Here is a 25,850-nt window from a genome sequence, read left to right as displayed (position 1 = left end):
AGAGAGAGAGAGAGAGAGAATAAATGAGAATGTCAGCAATGTAAATTGCATAAACTCATAGGTATACAAAAGGTCATTTATATATTGTTGCTATTGTGAAGTGCCTTTGAGTCCTAGATGAGTCATGGAGACCCTATGAACAAAAGACCTGACACTTATATAACTTTCCAACGTTTCTCCAAGTTCACAGAATTTCTGTAGGCAAGCTATTTTGGAAGTAGATGTCACTCTTGTTTCCAAGCTTGTTTTAATTGGGGAGCTCCACTGAACACTGTCTACCATGGGTAACCATTATTGCTTTTGACATATCAATGTCACAGTATTTTGCATCACAGCAATCACTAGTTTGCACAGCAAATGACAGACCAGTGCTATATCACTTAGAAGAATGGTTGACCAAACATTTTATATACATTTTGTATTTTGGTTTTTTTGGTTTTGTTTTTTTAGATCTTGACATTGGTCTGTGATGCCTGCAAAAATGTTACACTTCATATTCCTTCCACACTGGATGCTGGAAAATTTATTGGTAGAGGTAAGAAATTTCCAAAGATGAGTAATAATAAGCTTTAGTTAATTTGGTATAACCATTTTAAAGTTGGTGTCATTTTTGTGAGAGAAATGCAATGGGTCCAGAAATTAAAATAAATATTTCACATTGTAATTTTTCATGCATGTTTCATTTTGTTGAGAGGAATTTTATTCTTCATTGAAAGCACTATATGAAGTAGATAAAATTTAGCTTGATTAATAAAATAACTACTCAAGTATTAATGAAATAGAAATTATAAAATGTTACTATACGTCAGATGAGTGACATAGTATATAGTACAAAATGCTTTTATGAGATTGGGAAAGAGTGTTGAAGCTGTTGGGTTGTGTAGTCCCCAGAAGTTGTGCTGCTAACCCTGAGGTGGTACCTCATTGGCAGTTCGAATCCACCAACTGCTCAGCAGGAGAAGGATGGATGATCCCTTCCTGGGTGATTTACAGCCTCTGAAGCCTACTGGAGGCTCAGCTTTCAGCTATGAGTCAGTTTCCATTCAGCAACAATGAGATGAGATTTTTAATCTTTATTTTAAAAGATATCACTTTCCATTCAACAGCAATGAGATGAGAGTTTTAATCTTTATTTTAAAATCTATTGACATCTGGCAGACTTTTATAAAAAAATACATCATTCTCCAAAAACTGCTGTTTTAACATACCTATCTGAGAAAACATAGAAGAAATGGGAAAATAGTGACAGACAACAGATTCAAGAACTCCATTTTTATGTGTTGTTCTATAGCTAATTTTCTTTCATAAAGTATGCCTTTTTTCCAATGTCATAGCTTCAGACACTACGGTTTTGATGCCTTTTTCTCAGAACAAATGTCTCTTTCTTAAAAGAATGCTGAGTAGGATTCGGAGTGATGTCTGTATTCAAGTACAGCTTCATTAGCTGTGTCGTCTAAAAATGCAAAATTTGCAGAACTCCGTTAAAATGCGTTTTTACGTTCTTGGCTCTTCCCCAAATGAATTGACTCTGGAAATGACCCCTGAGAAACTATGTATTTTTATGGTTTGTCTTATAAATGATTGCTGTGTATATTTTTCTACAGTGGACTTGAAGGGGTGCTTGAAATCTGCAACTCAGATTCAGTCAAGTGATCCTGATTTTCAAGTTTTTGAAGATGGCTCAATATATGCTACACATGCTATACTTCTATCCAAGGAGAAGAGAACTTTTACCATATTACTTTCCAGCATGGAGAACCAAGAGACGAAAATAGCTGTATTTTTAGAGCATCAAACAAAGGTATACTAAATTATAAATGAAGTATCTTCATATATTTTCTTCAAGTAGAACTAATACTGCAAAGGAAAATGTGAAACGAGAAAAGGTGCCATGGTCTTTGCAATCACTTACTATGCATCAAAAAGCTGGACAGTGACTAGGGATGATAGAAGGAGAATTGATGCCTTTGAGCTGTGGTGCTGGAGAAGAGTATTGAATGTACCATGGACTGCTAAGAGAACAAACAGGTTTGTCTTGGAGAGGGTGAAGAAGCCAGGCTACTCCTTTGGAGGCAACGATTTTGAAGCTTCGTCTGACATACTTTGGACATGTTGCAAGGAGGGACCAGTCTGTGGAGAAAGACATCATGCTTGGGAGGGCGGAGGAACAGTGCAGGAGGGGAAGACCCTCTGAGATGGATTGATTCAGTGACTGGAGTAATGGGGGTGCGTGTGTCAGAGACAGTGAGATTGGCACAGGACAGAGCAGGGTTTAGGGTTGTTGTACATGGGGTCGCTACAAGTTGCAGGCAACTCGAGGGCACACAACAACAACATGACAACAAAGGATAATTTAACTTGAAAAAGAATGAAACTGTGAGGCAGTTTAACCATTGAAGCAGAAAGGGATTGCACAACATAGATCGTTATTTCTTTTTGTTGAGAATTTCTTTTTTTTTTTAAAAAGGAATTGGCAAAAACTACAACATAAGAATTTAAGAGTTTGTTGTTAGGTGCATCAAATTGACTCATAAAAACCCTACTACGAAAACCAGATTGAAACCTTGCCAATCTGCACCGTCTTCATTATTGTTGCCGTCGATATATCAATCTGTTTTCTTGAGGGTCTTCCTTTCCTTCACTGACCCTCTACTCTTCCATACACGATATCATTTTTCCAAAGACTGGTGCTTCCTAACAACATGCCTCATGTGTGTGAAGTGAAGTTTTACCAATTTTGCCTCCAAGGAAGACCCTGGTTATACTTCCCCCAAAACAGATTGGTTTTTTTTTTGTTTTGCCAGTCCATGTAACAATTGATACTCTTTGCCCCTGCCACAGTTCGTTCAAAGGCATCAGTTCTTCTTCTGTCTTCCTTAATAATTTTTCTTCTTTATTAAGAATACAAAAATAAAAAAAATAATACAAAAATAAAAGTGGAAGAACATTTGGCATAAACTCTACAGCATGAGAAATTAAGCCTAGGCACTTTATGTTTACTGTAGAATGCATGTCTAATAACCAGTTCTGAAAGTTTTAACCTCTAGATTTTTAATCTATTTTGGCACAATGTTTAGACTTAGAAATAGATGAATATTTTAAATTGAGGCTTGGCTGTCATGCAGATTAATTGTATCATGACACCCAAGAGCAAAATGATTTCTGTTTGGTGGTTGACCACTACTTACTGCAGACTTTTGAAAGTTGTCACCTTATTTCTTTCTTCTGACATAGACCTTTGTTGATTCCCTGGCTCTGCCTAGTTGCTGGTGAGTGGAATATACTTGTGCTAAATTTAGAAAAACACATGCTGTGCTTATTATCATTGCATCTCTCTGCTCCCCTGTTGCTGCATGGCAAGATGGAGACACTTTATTGTTATTACTTAGTTTCTCTTTCAAGTTTCCAGTTCCATTGCCCTGTTTTCCATATCACACCATCAAATTATTTTCTCAAAAAGATTTTTTTATTATCTTTTTGGCAGTGTGAATGTTTAATTTCGTTTCCCAGTGCTGTTATTGCTGTGTATGTCCCCAGCTAAATTTCACAAAAAAAGAGAAAGCAATATCAGCGTGTTGATGTCTAAGAGCAAAATAATATTGACTACCCCCTTTGTTTTCTAAATAAAGGATCTAAAGAAAGGACATTCTAAAGAAAAAATTCTCAGACGTGGCAAGAGAAGATGGGCTCCCATTCCTTATTCGATGCAAGAGAATTCTTTGGGTCCTTTCCCACTTTTCCTTCAACAAGTACGTTTTATTGCTTTTTTGTTTTGAGAATCTTTCTTTTTAAAAATATTAGTGGTGATTAATTTTGTAAAACAACGGAATGATCATATGATACACTATGTGAATGAAGGCATATGTGAAATGCTGTGTATATGAATTAAACACAATGTATGCAAATTTCCTATGCAAATCAATATAAAATAAAAAAGGAAAACCCTTTTTTTTACAATGAACATGCAATTATTTTTTAAAAAGTAGTTGTATACGGCCACAAGAATGAGTATGCCGTGATATGTTTCAACATCTGCGACAGTATATGTATTTGTATTTGCATACATGTTTTAATGAAATTTTAATTATGTCAGCATAATTTATAAAACTGAGCTCTATTTCTAGGGTTCAATACATGGTTGCCTAATGAAGAGTGGCAATTGCTAAAAAAAGTCAAACGCTATAAAGGAAAAAAGATGTACAATTATATATTGCTTGTTTTCAGGTCTCCATCTCAAGTCATACTGGATCACCTTTTTCCTATCCCTTTTTAAAAAAAATACTTTCAGTAGAAACTTTAACAAATCTTGTCTTCCTGCACTGCCAGTGGTTGTTACCATTCATTTTATGAATTTGAGTAACTTTCTTCCTAAAATAGTAAGAGAAAATCATCCTTTGTGTCTCACCAAAAGATTGAATGAATATGAATGTATTAAAGTGGAAAAAGCATTATGCTAGTCATACTGAACAGAGATAGTAACTAATTTACAGAGAGCATGAAAAAAGCCTGGAAAAATATTGCTTTTGGCATTAAAGACCAGACTATCACACTTACAAGGATATTACTGCCCTTTCTATGTGCACAGATACATTTTTTTTCCTGTTTAAGTCCTGTTATAAGGAAGACACTGAGAAATAATGGAAACTAGTTGAAAGAAGCATTTTCTAAGGTTATGCCTGATAATCACTGTAATTTAAATTAATACTTCAAATAGCATGGTATATATATTAAAAGTTCAGTTCTTTTACAAACTGAAATTTTGGAAAGCATTTTAATGTTCAGAATATTTTATTTTATAATGCAAGAAAATGTTTCCACCTAAAAGTATTTGGTGCATTTAATTATAATTTTTCTTTTAGCATAGTCTTTATTTGTTCTTGAAACCAAGATACTACTAGATTATTTTCTTTATGTTTGCTTCTCTCTGTATCTCGGTTCTGCACCATCAGTATTTTATTAATTTTTCATAGTAATAAAGATAAAATATTTTCCCTAAATTGTTTTCTGGAATCACAAGCAGCAATACAATTGGAATAAATGTATAAAAAATGAGAGTTCTGATGAGATATAAATTGATTCTTTCTGATATATCTGTTTTCTAGATCCAGTCTGACGCAGCACAGAACTACACTATATACTACTCCATAAAAGGGCCTGGAGTTGACCGAGAACCTAAAAATTTATTTTATGTTGATCGAGACACTGGAAACCTGTTTTGTACTAGAAGTGTAGACCGTGAGCAGTATGGATCTTTTGAGGTAAAGTCTAACATCTGTATAATGTACTAGTAATCTTTCCACTCGGCCATTTATGCATTCCTTCTCGGCTCATTGATCGTTTCTTGTTCTCTGAGATTCTCATATTCCCACTGTTGTTGAGTTGACCCCAACCCCTGATGGCCAACTAGGACAGATTAGAGCTGCCCCTTAGAGTTTTCAAAACTGCAAATCTTTCCAGAAACAAATCATCTTATCTGTCTTCTGAGAAAAGGCTGGTGGACTTGAATTCCTAACCTTTGATTAGGAGACCAACACATTTAATCTACCCCCACACCATTCTAATGATTTCTAATAGTGTATCTATTAGCACACACTTAACCTGAGAGAATTTTCATAGAAAAGTCAATGACATTGGATGCAGTGTGTATTTTTTCCTTATACTATGTTAAAATTTGAAATACCATGTAAGAAGTATGGAATAGTACATAAGTAAGTGTGAAAATTTGCCAGAGGGTCAGCTATGGGTTGGTTCTAACTCTACAGTATACAGCAACAACATACCTAATTAACTGACTGTACACATCAACTTTGAATTAAATATTTAGATTTAGAAATGCCACAGTGTGGCCTTCTAAGTACCTATAATAATCTGTTCTTTTCATGGTAGCCATGAGGTAAAAAGAAAGCGGAATTGGTTCTCATATTATAAAATCAAAAGAAATTGTATCCCTGTGTGACTACTGCCATTTATTTATTCTCTCTCTGACTCTTGAAAGGAAAAAAAGAATCTTAGGGAAATTAAATAACTAAAGCCATCAAGATGTTTGAAATCCTAACAGAATAGGAAATATTATCTCAGTTAACTAATTCCAAATATTATCTCAGTTAAAAGAATCCAAAGTTAAAAATGATCCAGTGAGCTGCGGTGAAGATGCAAAGACTTTCAAATACAACAAAACAAAGCAAAAACCTACGCAACTACTTGGAGAAAGTTACAATAGAAACTGTTATATTTCTGATAATAATATGATAATAGTGAGAAACTTGAAAGTGATTGTGGCATTATAAATAAATTGAAACATAAAATGCTATCTTTCATTAAGAATTTCGTTATCCCTATTGTTGTTAAAGCAGTAACAAGTGGTGAGAGCAGCATTGCAGTAGTGGTGGTCTCCAGATCAATAATGTTTTATGTTAACAGATTATTTTCATTCCTTTCACAGCTAGCTGCCTTTGCAACAACCCCAGATGGCTATACTGCAGACTTTCTTCTGCCCCTTGTAATCAAAATTGAGGATGAAAATGACAATTACCCAATTTTTACAGAAACTACTTATGTTTTCACAGTTGCTGAAAACTGTAGAATTGGTAAGCATCTACCATAATAATGTACTTTTCTGTGAGGTTGGCTTCCTAACTTGTTGACCCCATCCACAATGAGGTCAGATTGTTGTGGGTCCATAGACGGACTTTCACAAGTTGGATCCTGCTCTTACTTCCCAGTCCTTCGTAGTTTATAGTCTGTGCTGAAACCTGACTGTTCGGCATCACAGCCATGCAGAAGCCTCCACTGATGGAGAAGTGGAGGCGGCAGTTGAGTTGTCTGGACCATGACTTGAACCCAGGTCTCCTACGTGGAAGAGAAGAAACTTACAAGTGAATCACCACTGCTCAACTTTAACAGAGTTGTTTTTGTTGCTAGTAGCTACTGAGTTACTTCAGACTCTCGGTGATCCCATGTGAACAGTGTAGCACTGCTTGGGAGATTTTTCAAGGCCATCAAATTTTGAAAGAAGACCCCAGGCTTGTCTTCCAAAGTGTTTTCGGATGGTAAATGAGCACGTCATCATTTGCTCACAATATAAAGTACCTTAAATATATTTCAGATCATAAGATGAATTTCACTATGACCAGTGAGAGGTACCGTTACCTGGTGGCAAAAAGTGCTACGTGTTCTTAGTTAGCTGCAATGGGTGAAATTTTATGTAGTCTTTATTAGCTATGGGACCTGGGAAAGTTTCTTAATCCTGCCACCCTTAGTTTTCTCCTCTTTATAAAAAAATGAAACAAAGCATAATACACTCGAGTGCCAAGCTCAGTGACTGAAAAATAGAAGTTATTCAATACACGTTGCTTGGCTTTCCTCTATGGGATAAAATAGATTTACTTTTAAGAGAAAACATTCTAGAAAACAATAAATTGTTGAGCAGTTGAAGATGAAACTGTGAAGCTATCTATTGGTATTCTGTAGTGATTAAATGGTTGACAATATAGGAATATTATCATAAAGAACGTTGAAAATGCAGCAAACATTTTAACCATCATTTAGAAATTATGTACTTTAGCAGAAAGACTGATTTTAAAATACAGTTTCCAGATTTCCTCTAGAAAGATCTAACTGGCCAATGAACAGAAAATGGACTAAAATGATCAATTTAAACACAAGTGTAATTTTTGAAAATTTTCTTTTCTATTTTATTACTCTGTGTGTGTGTGTACCTTCAAATCAGATCTCACTGGTACAGGAAGAGATTGTCCTTCCTACTCCGCACACCTCTGGTAAACACAAGTGTAATTTTAAGACTAAAAATCTACAAAGATTAAGTCCAGGGGAGTGTAAAATGAATATTTATAAAGCTGTTAATTAAATAAGTACTTTAAATGCATGTATGGTCACCAAATCTTAAAATGTTAGAACGTTAGGATACTTAATAATAAATAATGTTTAATTTAGAAGTTTGAGATTTTATATCACCATTGCTCAAATATACAATAAAATAATCCGGTACTATTTTGAGATAAGTGGAGAGAAGTGAAATAAATGGAAAAGTTGAAAATACTGTAAAATGCTTGGAAATGAAAGAGTATGTTTTCAATGTGCAGGCTCCACTGTGGGACAGGTGTGTGCAACAGACAATGATGAACCGGACACCATGCACACGCGCCTGAAATACTCCATCATTGAGCAGAGACCTGCGTTGCCTTCTGTGTTTTCTATGCACCCAAAAACTGGAGTCATCACCCTATTGTCATCTCAGCTAGATAGAGAGGTAACATAGAATTTGATTAGTATTTAAAAATTATAGCACAGTTAATTAATAGTGCTTGGTTATTTGATAGGAGTTTTTGAAAAGTATAGTATGAATCCAATTTGAGAAAAGTTATTTAAAACATATTAGTGAATGAATGTCATTAAATCACTTTCCCTGGTACTACTTCTGTAATATTCATTCTTTTTCTTTCTCTCTTGATTAGACTAGCAGTTGTCAGTCTTATTTATTAACTAAGAATCCCTTTACAATTTTTAGCTTTGGAACCCCTTTTCAAAGTTATTGTACTTCCCAAAGATCTTACATTTATGTACGTAGTACTTGTTCATATGTGTTAGTATTTATGACTAACAAAGGTTTAAAAATATGTATTTAGTAGTTCTTTATACCTTTATAATAATAAAGCACTACATGTTAACATAAGTAACATTTTTTAAAAATAATTATGTATTTTCAAAATAATAATGAGTAGAATAGAATTGTTATATATTTTTAAAAATCTCTTTAATAACTGGATTTATATACAACAACAGGTTTCTCATATCCCCTTCTTCATCAATTTATTATAATGTATAATTTTACCTAAAATATATAAAGAACATCTTTATATGAAAAGCAACAATGTCAGTTGGAGACTAAAGTAGTACCTTATCCATGCCGAAGTCTTCACAATTACTCACTATGCTTCAGAAAGCTGGACAATGACTAGGGATGATAGAAGAAGAATTGATACTTTTGAGTTGTGGTCCTAGAGAAGAATATTGAATATAGACTGTTAGGAAGACAAACAGGTTTGTCCTGGAGATGGTGAAACCAGGATACTCTTTGGAGGCAAGGACTCTGAAACTTTGACTGACATACTTTGGGCACATTACACAGAGACCTGTTCTTAGAGAGAGACATCATGCTTGGGAGCTTGGAGGGACAGCACAGGAGAGGAAGAACTCAGTTAACATAGATCTACACAGTAACAGGGGAAATGGCGGTAGGTGTGTTGGAGTCAGTGAGACTGGCTCATGATAGGGCAGGGTCGAGAGCTATTGTTCAAAGGGTCTCTATGAGTTGCAGGCAACTTGATGACAAATAACAACATCATCTTAAGGAGTAAGTTAGAAAGCATTTTTATCATTGTTTTTTGTACTCCTTTCCTGTCACAGTCACTTCTGATAAATGAAACTATTGAGAGTAGACTAAGATTTTAAAATTTTTAAAAGTGGTGCTAAGCTTTCTGCTGTGAAATTGACTGGGTTCCAAAATTGAAAATTGGTGACTTAAGTTGTTATATGGCAAAAGGAAAACCCTAAAAGCTAGAGTCTATTTTCAATGGAAAGAAAAACAATGGTGTCGCACTAAAACCCCTGTTTCCATACTAATTTTTGTAAATACCTTTGTAAATTTTTTCCATACCTTTTTTGTAAATGTCAAATAAATATGTAAGGTATGTTTTCAATAGTTTTTCCTTCTGGTAGAAATATGTACAGCAAAACCCGTTCTAGGCTTTCTGGACATAGCAGTCATTGACATCGCCTGCATTTTCCGTATTCTGTCGGTAGCTCCTTATTTCCCTTCTTGCCATTTCTCCCCATTGCCATGAATTCCCTGTGCCTCAGCTTTCTGATCTGTGCTTTAGAAAAGCTGTTGCCCATTTGGTTTTAGGGAGATAATTCTTTTCAAACAGCCCAAGGGAGCTCTGGTGGCCTACTGGCAAGAATCTGCACTGTAATCCCAGAAGTATGTGGTTCAAATCCACCAGATTCTCTGCTGGAGAAAGAGTGGCACTCTCCTCCTGTACCAGTCAAATCTGATTTGATGGCACACACATTCAAAGTAATTAAATAAAACAAAAAGCAATTAAAAAAAAAAAGAGCCCAGTACTCAAGGGTCATAATCTTTCATTTTTGAGGTAGTTACTTGGCTTAAAGGTGCCTTCAAGATTTCACTTAATCGTTTTATTACATGACTGGTATAGGAATCATTGTTATGGATTTTTGAACATAGAATGTACTCTGTATAGTTGGTGTTTTGTACTGTAGAGTCAGAACTGACCCACAGTTGACCGTCCCATGGGTTTTCAAAGGCGGTTAATCACAAAGGAGGAGACTGCCCATCTTTCTCCCACAGAACAGCTGGTGGCCTCATACTAAGTGCCTTTGGAATTGATGTTCTGTAGAGGATGTAAGATTTTCATTAATTGCCAGGCAATTTTAAATGTTTTTCATCTTCTCTACTGAATAAAAAGAAAAGTAATTGTTAATACAACATTTAAAATGTGGCAAATGACTATATTTTCATAGATTATTTGAAAATTACTAGTGTAAGGACTAGTTTCTCCTGCCACTATAGGAATTTTATCCACTTTTAATAATTCCTCTTAAATTATAATTCAAGGAAAATGATAGTATGTAAATTAAGGTTTAATTTCTAATGTTAATTGTTTTACTATGATATGTTAACCCAGTTCTTACTTTATTTTCAGTTAATTGATAAATACCACTTGAAAATAAAAGTCCAAGACATGGATGGTCAACCTTTTGGCTTGCAGACAACTTCATCTTGTATCATTAATATTGAAGATGTGAATGACAACTTGCCAACATTTACTCGTAGTTCTGTGAGTATATGACACTAATTAGGGAAAGATCTGTAACCCAGTGCTCATTGCTAAATATGCTCATCTCCTTCCCAGTCCCATGATTTCAAGTGAAGTGTTCCCAGTGATTGACAGCAGTTTAGTCTTAAGGTTTAACGTCAGGCAGACATATGGCTCTAGAAATTAGAAGAAAGTGCCCAAGTTCATGTGTTATTCTAATTTTTGTGAATGTTAATAATACAACTGTTTTGATTGTTTTCATTATTTTAGTATGAGGCATCAGTGGAAGAAAATACAGCTAACGTGGAAATCTTGCGCATTGCTGTTGAAGATAAAGATTTAATTAATACTGCTAATTGGAGAGCTAATTACACGATTTTAAAAGGCAATGAAAATGGAAATTTCAAAATTGTTACCGATCCCAACACCAATGAAGGAATTCTGTGTGTGGTAAAGGTAAGAATAAATTAGTAAATTGATTATCTGTAGTTTATAATTACCATGTATTAACATACCAACATTTAAAGAAGTGAAAGTAATTCTAAGAAGTGTAGAAAAAAAGAAAAATAAAATAAATGTAAATGAAATATTCATAATAATACATTTGCATATATTTTTGAGAAACATTTTTAAAGTATGATTCAAAGAAAACATCTTTATGTTTTCATTAAATAATGATGTAATATCTACTTTGTAACCAGTATCTCTTGACAGTTCAGAAAGTAGCACAGCTTTGATGCCAGTGGGATGGAGTCAAACTTTACTAGCCTGTTCTTGCTCTACCAGAATCAGGGACCTGGCTGCTTGATTACTGAATTTCCAAAAGAGATGTTACTCCTGGTCAGAGGCAAACAAAGCTGTTTGAAGAGCTCTTCATTTTTATCCATTGTATATAATAACATTAGCATCCCAGTTTAGATTGGGTATTTCCAGTTATTTAAAGATGCAAATACTTTAAAAATTCCTTTCTGCTGTTCTACAGTTTCTCAGAGGTGCTGACTGCTAATTCAGGAGCCAGGATTGGACATGAAAGTGATGTGTGCTCCGTTTGCCTTGGAAAGGGCCAAACTTTTATCTCTGCCACGTCTTTGGGTAGAACGTGACTCCATTCTAGACCTATGGAATTTTTCTTTGTTCATATTCTCAAGTCCTGAATCTTTCTTCTCTGCAGTGCTGAAAACTAACAGTAGTTTGTAGATTAGTTTTTGTTTCCAGATGGAAAATATATGTATCCCTTCAACCCTTACACGAATCCTTGATATTTTAAGAAGAAAATTTGTCTTTGTGAGTGAAGCCTAACACCTGATGAAATTTCTGGCTTCCTAAAAATGGATTTGCCCATTGTAATTACATCTGTTCGCTCTGTCTGTCATCCATCCACCCATCCATCCATCCATCCATCTGAAAAATAAAATGCAACCTTCCATCGCACTTGGTACCACCAAGTTTTAGGAAAGTAATGGGAATGCCCAAATCAGCTAACATGTGAAGTCGCCTCAGACTCGCAGTGACCCTGTAGGACGAAGCGGAACTGCCCCAGAGGGTTTCTGCTGCTGGACCCTTCACGGAAGCAGATGCCCATCTTTCTCACATTGAGCAGTTATTTGAGCTGCAGCTCCTTTGATTTTACAGCTGAGCTCTTAACCACTGTGTGATTAGTGCACATGGTCACTGGGAGAAAAATGATAAAAAGGAAAATGTCATCTGCAAGCTTTTCATTTTCATGATCTTGAGTTACTTTTCTACCTCAAATCAGACACAAGTAATATATAGTAATAAATATAATAGAATATGATATGATATCATTGATAATATAATATAATTAATATAACTAATATAACATATATAGCTTGGAAGGAGGAGTGGCATCCACTTCCATAATAGCTTGCCTCCGGAAACCCTATGAACCTGGAGAGAGGATGAAAGGCACCCAAGCGTCGAGGACTCTCCTTCATAGGGTCTCTATGAGTCGCCTGAGACTCGACAGCACTTAACAGCAACAACAACAACTTATATATTTATTTCACAAGGATAGAGCAAACACCAGACATTTCTTGCGGTATATTCTAAGCAGTGGAATAGCTGGGTCATATGGAATTTCTATGTTCAGCTAACTCTTTTACAGAATCTTTATCAGAACTTGCACTACAGCTTTCATTAAATTTCCAATTAAAGAAGTTTTTTCTATTTGTTTTATTTTGTTGCTTGTTCCACCCAAATAAATACTGTGCCAGGTAAAGGATTCCTGTACCCTTCACTCACCTCTGTGTGTGTGTGTATTTATTGTTGTTATGTGCCATCAAGTCACCTGTGACTCATAGTGACCCTATGGACAACAGCCCTAAATCCTTCTCTATCCCTTGCCAATCTTATGGCAGTCTTATCTATCCAACACACCTACCCCCATTACCCTAGTGACTGAATCAATCCATCTCATCAAGGATCTTCCTCTCCTGCCCTGTCCCTCCACCCTCCCAAGCATGACGTCCCTCTCCAAGGACTGATCCCTCCTTGTAACATGTCTAAAGTACATCAGACAAAGCTTCAGAGTCCTTGCCTCCAAGGAGCAGCCTGGTTTCACCCTCTCCAGGATGAACCTCTTCGTTATCAAAATTAGTCCTACCACAGCATTTCAACTCTTGACTGACTTATTAGGCATACTGGTTAGCACTGCCAGATTTTAAAGGACTTGATCTGATTTCTGACACCCTTGCCTTTGTAGCCTCTGAATTATGAAGAAAAGCAACAGGTGGTCCTGCAAATTGGAGTAGTTAATGAAGCACACTTTTCTAAAGACTCGGCTACAAAATCAGCCATGAGCACAGCGTCTGTTACTGTGAATGTGAGGAACCAGGATGAGGGCCCAGAATGTAGCCCTCCAGTCCAAACTGTACGGATTAAAGAAAATGCGCCCCAGGGATCGCAGAGCTTGGGCTACAAGGCGTATAACCCAGAAACCAGAAGCAGCAGCGGCATAAGGTGTGCTCTGAATTCCACTTCAGTGAAGTTGACATTTGATTTGATTTTCAAGTTATTTCTTTTCATTTGATGCCACTGCAAATTTTATTGTTTTCAATTCATCACAATTAACAGGTATAAGAAATTAAGTGATCCAAGAGGCTGGGTCAGCATTGATGAGAATTCTGGATCCATCAAAATTTTTAGAAGCCTGGATAGAGAAGCAGAGAGCATCAGAAATGGTATATATAATATCACAGTGCTTGCATCAGATGGAGGTAAGAAGTTTCTTTATACCCCAGCTACGTACAACCGAATTTGTATTCTTCCCCATAATGACATGGTTAAGATGTTTACTATAATTTATGAAATCGTGTATACTTCTCAATAACATCTATCCTTTAAGAAGTAATTTTATAATGATTTATTGATATAAATGCTTGAAGTAATTATTAAGGTTCAATACATTTAAAATTAAGAAAATGTTTTTAGTTCTGTCATTTTCAATATATTTAGTTATCTGTCACCCTGGTAGGCAAGTTTCCTACAGGGAATACAGACTTATTAATATGAGATCATACACTCCCTGAAAACAGGGACTGGTTTTCACAGGAAACGAGAAATAGACCTGGAGGTTATACTTATTATGAATAGTGTGTAAAAATAAAGCATATCAATCCTTTAGCCTTCCCTACTTATTTCCCAACTTTTACTTGCAGACAAAGCAATTGAAAATACCATGGCTTAGGTCAGGCACCCCTTAGTCTTTAAACGTCCATGCTCACTCACTCTTTAACACTTAAGGTCTCTAACAGCACATTTGTCCAATTTAATGACTGATTTTTTTGACTGGTACTTCCATGGTTGCGGGTCCAAGTAAAACGAAATCCTTGACGTCTTCAATCTTCCTTCACTTATAATGATGTTCAATGGCTATAATAGCTTTCTCTTATTAACTCAAAGTCACTCCGTAAGAGAGAGGTGGTGACAGTCTGCTTCCAAAAAAGATGTACAGCCTTGAAACCTTATGGAAGAGTTCTCTGTCCTATAGGGTCACTATAAGTCACAATCAACTTGAAGGCAAATTTCTTTTTTTAGTACAATGTCCTTGGTCTCTGTGATCTCTGGTTCAGAATTAGTTCTTAGCTTGGTGTCCTGGGTCTCCTGCCCAAAGATGACATCACAGAGCTCTGAGGGTCCCAGTGGCTAAATCATATCTGTTAACAGAAAATCAGTGGTTCAAAGCTGCTCCAAGGGGGGAAAAGTGGCAGTCTGCTTTGGTGAAGATTTACGCATGTGGAAATTTTGCTCTGTCTTACATGATAACAGTCAGCACTGACTCCCCAGCTAGGGCTCTTTTCACTGTGTCACAGCTGCCTTGGTCAAAAGCTGTGTCTGCTCTTCCTCTTTCCAGATGTTGGCAGTTGCTCAAGTTTAAGGCCTTTGTTTACACAGAAAGGAGGATTTGGATTGAGGACTTTGATTTGTTTTCAATTTTGTTGTTCAGTCCAGTGGAGTAGACTATGACTCGTAGTGACCCTGTGAAAAGCAGGTTTGAACGATGCTCTCTTCTGCACCATCCTCCTGACCTCAGTCATGCTCAAGGCCATTGTCACTATGTCGATTCATCTCACTGAGAGGTGTCTTCTTTCATTGACCCACTACCTTTCTCAGCATGATGTTCTTTTTCCAGGGACTAGTTCCTCATGATAACATGCCCAAAGTGTGTAAGGCAAAATTTCACCATCCATAACTCCAGGGTGCAGCCTATTTGTACTCCTTCCCACACAGACTTGTTTGTTCTTTTGACAGCCCATGGGATGGTCAGCACTCTTCTCCAACATCACAATTCAAATGCACCATCGGTTCTTCTGTCTTCCTTATTTATTGCCCAACTTTCAGATGCCTAAGAAGCAATTGCAAATACTATGATTTGGGTCAGGTGTACCATAGACTTTAAACTTGCAACTTTGGCTTTGTAAATGTTACTGATTTGCAATCTGGATCCATAGTTGCTTCATCTTTTAATACCTTTCCATTTCTGTGTCATGTGAAAAGTAAATAGTAGATAACTTTCTTAAAACTACATGCCTTTGAGCTGTGGTGTTGGAGAAGAGTATTGAATTTACCATTGAATATAATGTGAGGGAAACGAACAGATTCATCCTTGTTGTTTGTTGTTATGTGCTGTTGAGTCACTTGTGACTCATAGCGACCCTATGTACAACAACCCTAAACCCTGCTCTATCCTGTGCCAATTGCACTGCCTCTGACACACTGATCCCGATTACCCCAGTCACTGAATCAATCTACCTCATAGAGGGTCTTCCCCTCTTGTGCCGTCCCTCCACCCTCACAAGCTTGATCTTCCTCTCCAAGGACCTGTCCCTCCTTACAACATGTCCAAAGTATGTCAGACAAAGCCCCAGAATCGTTGCCTCCAAGGAGCAGCCTGGTTTAACCCTCTCAGGGATGAATCTGTTTGTTTTCTTGGCAGTCCATGGTCCATTCAGTACTCTTCTCCAGCACCACAGCTCAAAGGCATCAATTCTCCTTCTGTCCTCCCTAGTCATTGTCCAACTCTCTAATGCATAACAAAGACCATACCCTGTATCAGATGCACCTTAGTCTCCAGAGTGACACCATTGCTCCACAGTACCCTGGAGAGGTCCCTAACAGCAGACTTTCCCATTGCAATATGTTTTTTGATTTCCTGGCTACTGGTGCCAAGAGTGTTGACCGTGGAGCCAAGCAAACTAAAGTTGTTAACAATCTCAATCTCTTCACCATCCATCCTGATGTTGCCAATTGGTCCAGTGGTGAGAATCTTTGTCTTCTTGACATTGAGCCTCAATCCATACTAGAGAGAGTTAAACCAGGTTGCTCCTTGGAGGCAAGAATTCTGAAGCTTCATCTGCCATTCTTTGAACGTATCTCCAATCCTTGGAGAGGGACATCATGCTTGGGAGGGTGGAGGGACAGTGCAGGAGAGGAAGACCCTCTATGAGGTGGATTGATTCAGTGACTGGGGTAATCGGGGTAGGAGTGTCAGAGACAGTGATTTGGCACAGTATATAGCAGGGTTTAGGGCTGTTGTATATAGGGTTGCTATAAGTCTCAGGTGACTCAATGGTAAAAAACAACATCAACACATTCCACTGTGGTTATCTTAGTTTGTGTGTTGTTTTCCATTTCTGGAGCTCTTCATCCTCCAGACATTTCCATTACTGTCTTGTGTTGGTTTCCACCCTCTTAATTGTCAAAATGCATAGTTCTAGCATTCAGTTTCTCTGTTTCAAGCCTTTCGTGCTTTCTGTTTGTTAAACTCTGAGCCGCCATCCTAACATGCAAAGCCCTTCTTCCTCGTGACCACATCCACTTGTCTTTCCTCTCAGTGTCTCCAGATGATGTTGGAAGCATGCTTCTAAGTTTCCTTTTACTCTTAAGAATAACAGGAACAATCTTGTTCTTCTCCTCTTCCTATTTCCTTTTAAAGATCTGTCAAAATTCACCTTTATAAAAAGTCTCATGTCTCTTCTGTGTATTTAGTGATGAAGGAACACACTCAACTTACGCTCAATTACTGAGTGTAAAATCCTTCTGGAAGGAACAGGGTTTTTGTTAATATCACAGGGAATGCAGCCTATGACGGTGCTTGTCGTTATAACTTACATTGTAGATACTTTGCTGATCCTCCAGTAGAATTTTCAAGACTTTAAGTCACAGATGCACAAATTACTCATCTTTTGCCCTAGGAGCAGCTGGTGGATTTGAACCATGTGCCTTTGGGTTGGCAATGCAACAAGTACCCACTAGGCTACTAGAGCTTCGTAGACGCTTAATATTTTAAAACAGATAAAAATGTTTTGAGTTTTTAACTTTATCCTAAAACTCCCAAACATAAAAAAAAAATCTCTTTTTATTCTTTTTTTTGTCCCGCTCTAGTTGGAAGAACATGTACGGGGACACTAGGCATTATACTTGAAGACGTGAATGATAATGGCCCATCCATCCCTAAGCGGACAGTCATCATCTGTAAAACCACCATGTCATATGCAGAGATCGTGGCTGTGGATCCCGATGGCCCTAACCATGGCCCACCCTTTGACTTCAGCGTAGAGAAAGCTGTTGGTTCAGATGCACGAAGATGGGAACTGAGAAGAATTAATGGCACGTATTCCTAACCATTCCTTTATTCCTTTCAACATCAGGTAGTCTACAGTATATTTTTCTTTGTATAATAGAAGGATAATTCACAGGTGGGAAAAAAATACAGTGAAACATAGCAACTTTCTCACTTTGAGTGAGGTGGGAAGTAGGCCTTGTGTTTATTTCTAATCCTGTGCTAGGAGTGACGTAGGTGCTGCGAGAATTCTTGTTCCTGTTTCAAACACTCCCCTTAGAATAGGTCTAACATTGGTTCTTGACTTATGTGCACTTCCTACCTACATAGATTCTTTGTATTGTGATTTTCTATACTTAATCGTTTCCAAGGTCATAAGAAAACCTCCCTTGGTGGTTAATGTAGCTGTTAGAGAAACAGACTTAAAGAAACATGCTTGGAATTAATGACGATGAAAAGAGGAGGAAGTAGGATTGCACAGGAGAAGTTATGTTGCAGCTCAGGCCACATAACAGACATGGTTAACACCCATGTGGAGTCTGGACCTACATAAATGATCCTTCACGGTAGTTCACAGTGAGCCTCTGTTTACACTACTTAGTGCTCAAGTCAGTAGATGTGGGCCGCCCAGAGGATAAGGTACCATCACTGAAGGTGTTCACAGATTCCTGCCAGCTGTACCAGTTATAGCCTTTCATGTTGTTTTTGTTATGTGCCATTGAGAGGCCCTATGAGCAGTGGCTCTGAACCTTTGCCTGTCCTGAGCCAGCCTGACCATCTCAGACACACCTGAGCCTATTGCCAGAGTCACTGTGTCAATTCATCTCACCCATGGTCGTCTTCTGTGCTGAATCTTCCAAACATGATGTCTTTCTCCAAGGACTGGTCCCTCCTGGCGATATACTCAAAGTATATGAGATGGAGCTTCAGAATCCTTCTCTTCAAGGAACAAACTGGTTTCACCTTCTCCAGGACAGACCATGATGTTCTGTTGGTAGACCGTGGTTTGTAATGTGCCCACCATCCTGCTTCTTGTCAGGCATAGCATTCAACTTAGCTCACTGTCATAGAGTCAGAACTACATCCTAATGGACCAGCCAGCGGGTTTTCAGAGGCATAAATTGCACGGGAAGACGTTGCCCATCTCTCTCTGAGGAATGGCTGGTGGATTTGAACAGCCAGAAAGGCTCAGCCAGTGAATTAACAGTGCAGCTCTCTGTGTTAGCTTCTCGTTACTTCTCCTTTGTTATGTGCTACAGGGGATTCTCTTCTGATTTGGTTCCCAGTCCTACTTAAAACTTTTGTCCAGGGCAGATTCCAGAGTGACAGGAAGGAATAAATTAAAGGATACTTATCTTAACTCTTTAGCAAGTCCCTCCCTTTCTTGTCCAATTGTCCCTGGGCTCCAACATCATAATCTAACAGGACTTGTTTCATGACTCAATATCCAGTGTAAACTGATTCCTTTTCTTGATCTATAACAAATATTGACACTTTGTAATTGATCCCTGGGCCTTTTAAGACCCTGAGATCGAATCCCAGTAACAGGACTCACGAGCTCACTTTTCCACCAGTCAGCCATGATTTAAAAAATATGACAGTAAATTATGTTTACTTATAATTTTTTAGCACACTTTAAGAAAGCCAACTTATCTGTTTCAGTGCAATGTTCATTATCCCCTCTTATTCTACTTTCCTCCCAAACCCTCTTGTTAGACCTGCTTTTTAACAGTAGTGTTATGCAGTATTTGTCCTTTGGTGACTGAGATATTTCACTCAGCATACTGTCCTACAGGGTCTCTCATGTTGTGTAATGTTTTCTGAGTTCATTGTTTTTCAGAGTTGCATAGTATTCCAGCCTCGAATAAGAGGTATATTGCTAATAGGACTGGGTAGGTGGAGGGAGGTAATTGTACAACAATGAATGAATAATTTTTTTTTTAAAGAGAGAACTGGGGGAGGCAGAAAGGAAGGAGAAAGGATAAAAATGTCCAACAATGAATGAATGAAAAATTTAAATTTTCTGTAAACTTTTGTTAAAATCCCAGTTTAAATTAAAATTTTTATTAGAAAAAAAGAAAACCAACTTAGAAGAAACACCTTAATAATAAGTTGCTTTCTGATAAATCAGGTGTAGAAGAAAAATACACACTGGATTGTTTAATTAGGTATTTTAAATGATAATGCCAATGATTTTTAACCATCCCATTAGTTTTTACAGTAGGAAGGATCAAACAGACAGATTAAAGCCACATGATTCTAAAAGCCTAAAATTTTTAAATAAGAGGCAGCAGAGACAAACTATTATATGGAATCTGCTTGTAATGGTGATAAAATAGATCTGCACAGCTCATCCTCACAATCTTGTAGCAATTGCGTCTTCCCGTCAGGAGCATCTATTTGTATAAGAGTATTCTATGTGTATAAATATTCTGTATATGTAGTTTCTAATATTCAATGTTATACTTCAATGGTGTAACGTCTGTTTCTGTTTTCTTTCAGATACGGCAGTACGCCTTTTCTATAGGGACGACCTTCCATTTGGAACATATGATGTACAAATCAGGGTGACTGATAGAATGGGCCAATATAATGTCAACTCAGTCAACGTTTTGCTATGTGACTGTGTTACTGAATATGACTGTACAAGTCGTATAAGTCCAAGAACTGGCAGTAGTGAAGTAAGACTTGGAAAATGGGCCATCCTTGCAATATTGTTGGGCATAGCAATGCTATTCTGTAAGTTCCTTTCATGAGTTTAAATAGACTCTAAAATAACTTTAAAGAAATATTCTTAAAATGAAGCACTGTTATCCATAGCTTTTCATTTGCATGTAGCTTTATTTCCATTCCCAACACAAAATGTATTCATGTATTTGAATTCATTTCTAGATCTATTGTCTTCTTAACATAGAAGTAACATTAATTGTAGAAGTACAGATTTTACTATGTTTCTTTGTATATTTGTTTAGGTCAAATGCTGCCATTGTATACTACTTGTCATATACCTGTGGTGTTGGAATCCACTCACATCTGATCCTCTAGCAGGTTTTCAGAGGAAGTTAATTGCAATGGAGGAGATTGCCCATCTTTCTCCCATAGAGCAACTGGAGGATTCAAATTGCATGCTTTGGGATTGGCAGTGCAATTCTTTTTTTAACTAGGAATGAGAGCTCCTGGAATAAAAATTAGGAGACACTTTTTCTACTTATTGCTGCCTGTGTTATAAAACATGTGTTGCTATTAGTTCAGTTTTTAAATCACAGTGACTCCTTGACTCCTTGTCTGCCTGGTGGAATTGAGCCATATAGTTTTCAAGGCTGTGACCTTGCAGAAGCTGATTGCCAGAACTTTTGTCCTAGGCATCTCTGAACGGATTCTAACACCAGCCTTCTGGTTAGCGGTAGAGCATTTGCTCATTTGGGTCACCAGAAGACACCATTGTGTATTAATCATTACACACTCATATGGTCACATTCTTTTGAGGATAACCCCAGGTACTTTTTTTCCTTCCTATAGGTATTCTGTTTACTCTAATCTGTGGGACTTCTGGTATACACAAACCGCAAAAGGAATTTCCAAATGATATTACTCAGCAGAACCTAATTGTGTCAAATACTGAAGCTCCCGGAGATGACAAAGTGGTCAGTACTATGACTTGTTGAAGGAACACAAAGTTGTGAATTGCCCTAGTTCACTACAGTTTTCTTTTCTTGGTGAATTATTTTGATGTCAAATAGCTTGCAGTATATCAAACATCATTACATCTATGAAATAGAGAAAATGATGTTGATTCTTATCATAAAGAGAGATTTTAATTAGAACATACGATGTTATTTAGTAGTAAAAACTTCAGCGAGTCATTACTATTTTCTCCTTCAAATGTTTTTGTGACCTTTTATGTATTTTTAAACCGCTGTTTATGTTGTTAAACTGTTTCATTTAATGATTCAGAGATCACCAGGATAATTACTTTCATTTTTTTTACCCCCAACAACAGAAATAAAATCCCTATAAGCTTTGATCACTGTGGGAATGGCTTTAATGGAATCTTTCTGGTTCTAATATGGGTTAGAGAAAGCCTGAGGTCAAATACAAGCAGCAGCAATGCTAGAAAATGATTACTTTCCTTCAGTTTTGTTTTTAGCCAGTTGATAAAGAAGTAATTATGGTCCTTTAAAAAGGTGATTATAGCAGGACAGATTTAGAAAGAAGAAAGAATAATAGCATGTAGAAAGAGATTGAGAAAATAAAACTAATCAAATTAAAGTTTCCTGTTAAAAGACATTTTTCTATAAGCTGTGGTGAATTAACGGTAAGAAGCTGTCCTGCAGTCCTGAAGGCACACTGTTCAAATCTACCAACTGCTCCTTGGAGGAGGATAGGCAATGTGCTCTGCAGGTGACACAGCCTTGCATGCTGAAAGTGAGGAGGACTTGACACACTTAGTGCAGAGGATCCAAGACTATAACCTTCAGTATGGATTCCATCTCAACATCAAGAAGACAAAAATCCGCACTACCAAACTAATAGGCAATATCATGATACATAGAGAAAAGGTTGAAATTGTCAATATATTAGTCTTACTTAGATCCACAGTCAACATCCTTTGTAGCAACAGTCAGATCAGAAGACCTATTGCATCAGGCAAATCTGCTTGGATTTTTCCAACTTACTGAGGAAGAATTGAATGATATCAGTTTGAAAATTAAGATGCACCTCATTCAGGCCACAGTCTGTTCAGTCCCTTGGTTTTTTTTGTTTTGTTTTGTTTAATTTTTTTTTTCAGTCCCTTGTTTTGCATCTGAGAGCTGGACAGTGAATAAGAATGACAAAAGAAGAATTGATGGCTTTGAGTTGCAGGGCTAAAGAAAAACACTGAATAACCCATAAACTGCCAGAAAACCAAAACAGATTTTGTTGTTATTGATTGCGTTTGAGTCAAGCATGACTCATAGCGATCCTATGAACAGAAGGCCTGAAGCCCACCTACTACATTTATCAAAGTTCATAGAGTTTCCAGAGGCATGTTGTTTAGGAAGTGGATGTCACTTCTGCATATGTGTCTTAGAAAAAGTGCAGCCAGAGTGCTTCTTAGAGGCAAGGATGGCAAAATACTGTCTCACATATTTTGACCATGTTGCTAAGAGGGGCTATTCTTCGGAAAGGGATAGCATGCTTAGAAAGGTAGAGGATCTGCATAAGAGGGTCGGTAGACTGATCCAGTGGCTGCAGCAATGTTGCGATGGTTTTGGCACATGCTAGGACCTGGTTCAGATATGTTAGTTGGAGGGTCACTATGAGTGGTATTGACTCAGTGGAACCTAAACAAAATAACAAGACAGCACTGAAAATGAACAGCCACAGCTTGGGCGGTCTACATCTTTTCTCTATCAGATTTGCTTTTCTTTCTTTTTATTGCCAATATTTATATGATTGCAGTTAAGATTGATATGGCAACAGTATTTCTAATCTTCTTGTTTTAATTATGGGGACTGGATTAAACATTGCAAGAAATACTAATCATTACAATAGCTTCTGCTGTAATCGGCCAAAATTTAAATTTTGCTGGGTCAGGACAAACTCAGCTTCATAACTGACCCTCCAGAAATTTTTTTTTCTTATTGTTGAGGAGGCTAAAAGTAATTCAGACTCATAGTTGACCTATCAGTGGATTTTCAGAGGTTGTAAATCACACAGGATGAGATTAACCATCTTTCTCCGATGGAGCAGCTAGCTGGTGGATTTGAACAGCCTGCCTTTGGGTTGGCAATGCAACTCCTTATCCACTGATCCACTAGAATTCCTGTGCTAGCATTACATTGTGTACTATATTTGGTTTATAATTGTCACTATTGTTAACTACCATTGAATGGGCCCTAAACTGTGGCAACACCAAGCCCAGTGGAACTAAATGCTGCCTTCTTCAATTACAGATCAGATCATTGGGATCCACTGGGTTTTCATTGGCTGATTTTTGGAAGAAGATCACCAGATCTTTCATCCTAGTCCATCTTAGCTAGGTGTGCAGGATTCCCAAACCAAGCTGTCCCCCTGCCTTCGGAGAGCTTACCTTCTAGCACAAAAAACAAAGAAACACAGCAACATATGAATGGGGGTGTTCTTTTTTTAATAACTTCTTAGTCACCTCTCTCTCTCTCTTTCTGCAATTCCATGTTTTATTTCAGTATGCCACGGATGGCTTCACATCCTATGTTGTGGGCTCTGCTGCTCCAGGAATTTGTGGCACCGTGGGGTCAGGAGTAAAAAATGGCAGACAGGAAACCATTGAGATGGTGAATGGACACCAGACGTTGGAATCCTGCCGGGGGGCAGGGCATCATCACACCCTGGACGTGTGTAAAGGAGGGGGACACCACACCCTGGACGTGTGTAAGGGAGGTGGACACCACACCCTGGATTCCTGCCGAGGAGGACATGCAGAGATGGACAACTGCCGATACACGTACTCCGAGTGGCATAATTTCACTCAATCCTGTCTCGGTGAAGTGAGTTTACCTCTGTTCTTCCAATCTGTTTTTTGCTTTTCTTTTACATTTTAACATGATTACAATTTAATCGCCTAATCATTACTGCAGTTACTAATCTATTCTCTGGAAAGTTATTCTTCCCTAATTTTGACTTGATTATTTTCAAATGTCAGTGGATTGTTTTCTTCTCCTTCTCCTATGTTCTTAAATGCTCTTACTAAAATAATGGGTGATGATACTTAAATTACTTCTCATGTGATTTTCATGTTAACATTTCCAGCCTGACAACTTGTGTCTTAAGAAACAAAGTTGACAGGAGGCGGAGGTAGTGTGTACAACTGCTGTGCCTTTCTGGAAAGATCTGAGCGCACATCAGTTTGAGTTCTGTTTTGCTTTCAGCAGTAATTGTGAAAGATAAATGGATGACTTCTTAGAATGAACACTTGCATACTTGCTACCACAGATGTGACTTCTAGAAATCTGCTATATATTGCTTTAATGGTGTGATTGATGCTAGAGACCAATCATGTGCATTTTCTGTATGTAGGAATCCATTAGAGGACACACTCTGATTAAAAATTAATCAATGAAATTAAACAATGGAAAGGTAAATCAAAGCCATTCTTTTTATGTTACTAAGTTCTGGTGTTTAAAATAATAATAATAATAATAAAAGAGGTTGCGCTTTTTTTCTTTTGACAGAAGGTGCAGCTGTGTCATCAGGATCCTGAGCATAATCCCGCTCAAGACTACGTCCTTACATACAGTTATGAAGGCAAAGGATCGGCGGCTGGCTCTGTGGGTTGTTGCAGTGAACAACATGAAGATGATGGCCTTGAGTTTTTGGATCATTTGGAGCCCAAGTTTAGGACACTTGCAGAAACATGCGTCAAGAGATGAGCTCGCTCTCACAAGTCCGCAGAAGCAAGGGCTTTGACTCTCCTTTCTCCTTTTTTGTTTTTGTTTTTTCAGTTACAAGCCAAGACTTTTAAAAAATAGAAGACACTGTGTCTTGGACTTTCCCCCTTTATTTCCATGGAGACTCATTGACCATATGCACATTTACAGAGATACACTGTATATAAATGCACACAGTTTTCCAATTTTGCGTAGTTTTTACTTATCTCTTTCACCTAAGGAGATCTACAAACAGAAAAACCAAGGAAATCTCTATTGTTGTTTACATTTGGATATGATGATAATAGATAATAGTTGTACAATAAAATTTAAGTACTTCAAGTCCACATTATAGACTAAGGGTCAGAATTGACTCGATGAGAGTAGAGTTTTATTAAACTATAATCTTATGAGAAGGTTATAGAGAACTTGCTTCACATTATCCCTAGTTAAACAGCTGTCTTTGTGTGGTGCTTTAATGTTGCTCCCCTAAGTATTCTTAAAGTGTAGATACTGCTTTCT

At 37.4% G+C, this 25,850-nt stretch overlaps 1 protein-coding gene across 2 annotated transcripts in view; it reads left to right on the top strand.

Moving 5' to 3' along the window:
- DSC2 (desmocollin 2) overlaps nucleotides 1–25,331 on the top strand; it is a 34,465-nt gene extending 9,134 nt beyond the window's left edge. Inside the window, exons 2-17 of one of the 2 annotated variants that reach the window (XM_006899547.1) lie at nucleotides 451–535; nucleotides 1,605–1,801; nucleotides 3,630–3,749; nucleotides 5,103–5,258; nucleotides 6,443–6,587; nucleotides 8,103–8,269; nucleotides 10,746–10,880; nucleotides 11,130–11,315; nucleotides 13,582–13,838; nucleotides 13,953–14,095; nucleotides 17,763–17,987; nucleotides 20,443–20,679; nucleotides 21,460–21,584; nucleotides 24,129–24,282; nucleotides 24,349–24,449; nucleotides 25,134–25,331. In XM_006899547.1, coding sequence (XP_006899609.1) covers nucleotides 451–535; nucleotides 1,605–1,801; nucleotides 3,630–3,749; nucleotides 5,103–5,258; nucleotides 6,443–6,587; nucleotides 8,103–8,269; nucleotides 10,746–10,880; nucleotides 11,130–11,315; nucleotides 13,582–13,838; nucleotides 13,953–14,095; nucleotides 17,763–17,987; nucleotides 20,443–20,679; nucleotides 21,460–21,584; nucleotides 24,129–24,282; nucleotides 24,349–24,449; nucleotides 25,134–25,331 — 2,631 coding nt within the window. Of the gene's footprint in view, nucleotides 1–450; nucleotides 536–1,604; nucleotides 1,802–3,629; nucleotides 3,750–5,102; nucleotides 5,259–6,442; nucleotides 6,588–8,102; nucleotides 8,270–10,745; nucleotides 10,881–11,129; nucleotides 11,316–13,581; nucleotides 13,839–13,952; nucleotides 14,096–17,762; nucleotides 17,988–20,442; nucleotides 20,680–21,459; nucleotides 21,585–24,128; nucleotides 24,283–24,348; nucleotides 24,450–24,978; nucleotides 25,015–25,133 lie in introns of those variants that run through there. The other variant, XM_006899548.1, reaches the window with a different exon arrangement.
- Nucleotides 25,332–25,850: the final 519 nt, after the last annotated feature.

This window comes from Elephantulus edwardii, unplaced genomic scaffold (assembly GCF_000299155.1).
Source record: "Elephantulus edwardii isolate Elephantulus edwardi_28Jun2011 unplaced genomic scaffold, EleEdw1.0 scaffold00261, whole genome shotgun sequence".
NCBI classification, from domain to species: Eukaryota; Metazoa; Chordata; class Mammalia; order Macroscelidea; family Macroscelididae; genus Elephantulus; species Elephantulus edwardii.
Note: the sequence above shows the minus strand (reverse complement) of the source record. Positions and strands in the feature narration are given on the sequence as shown.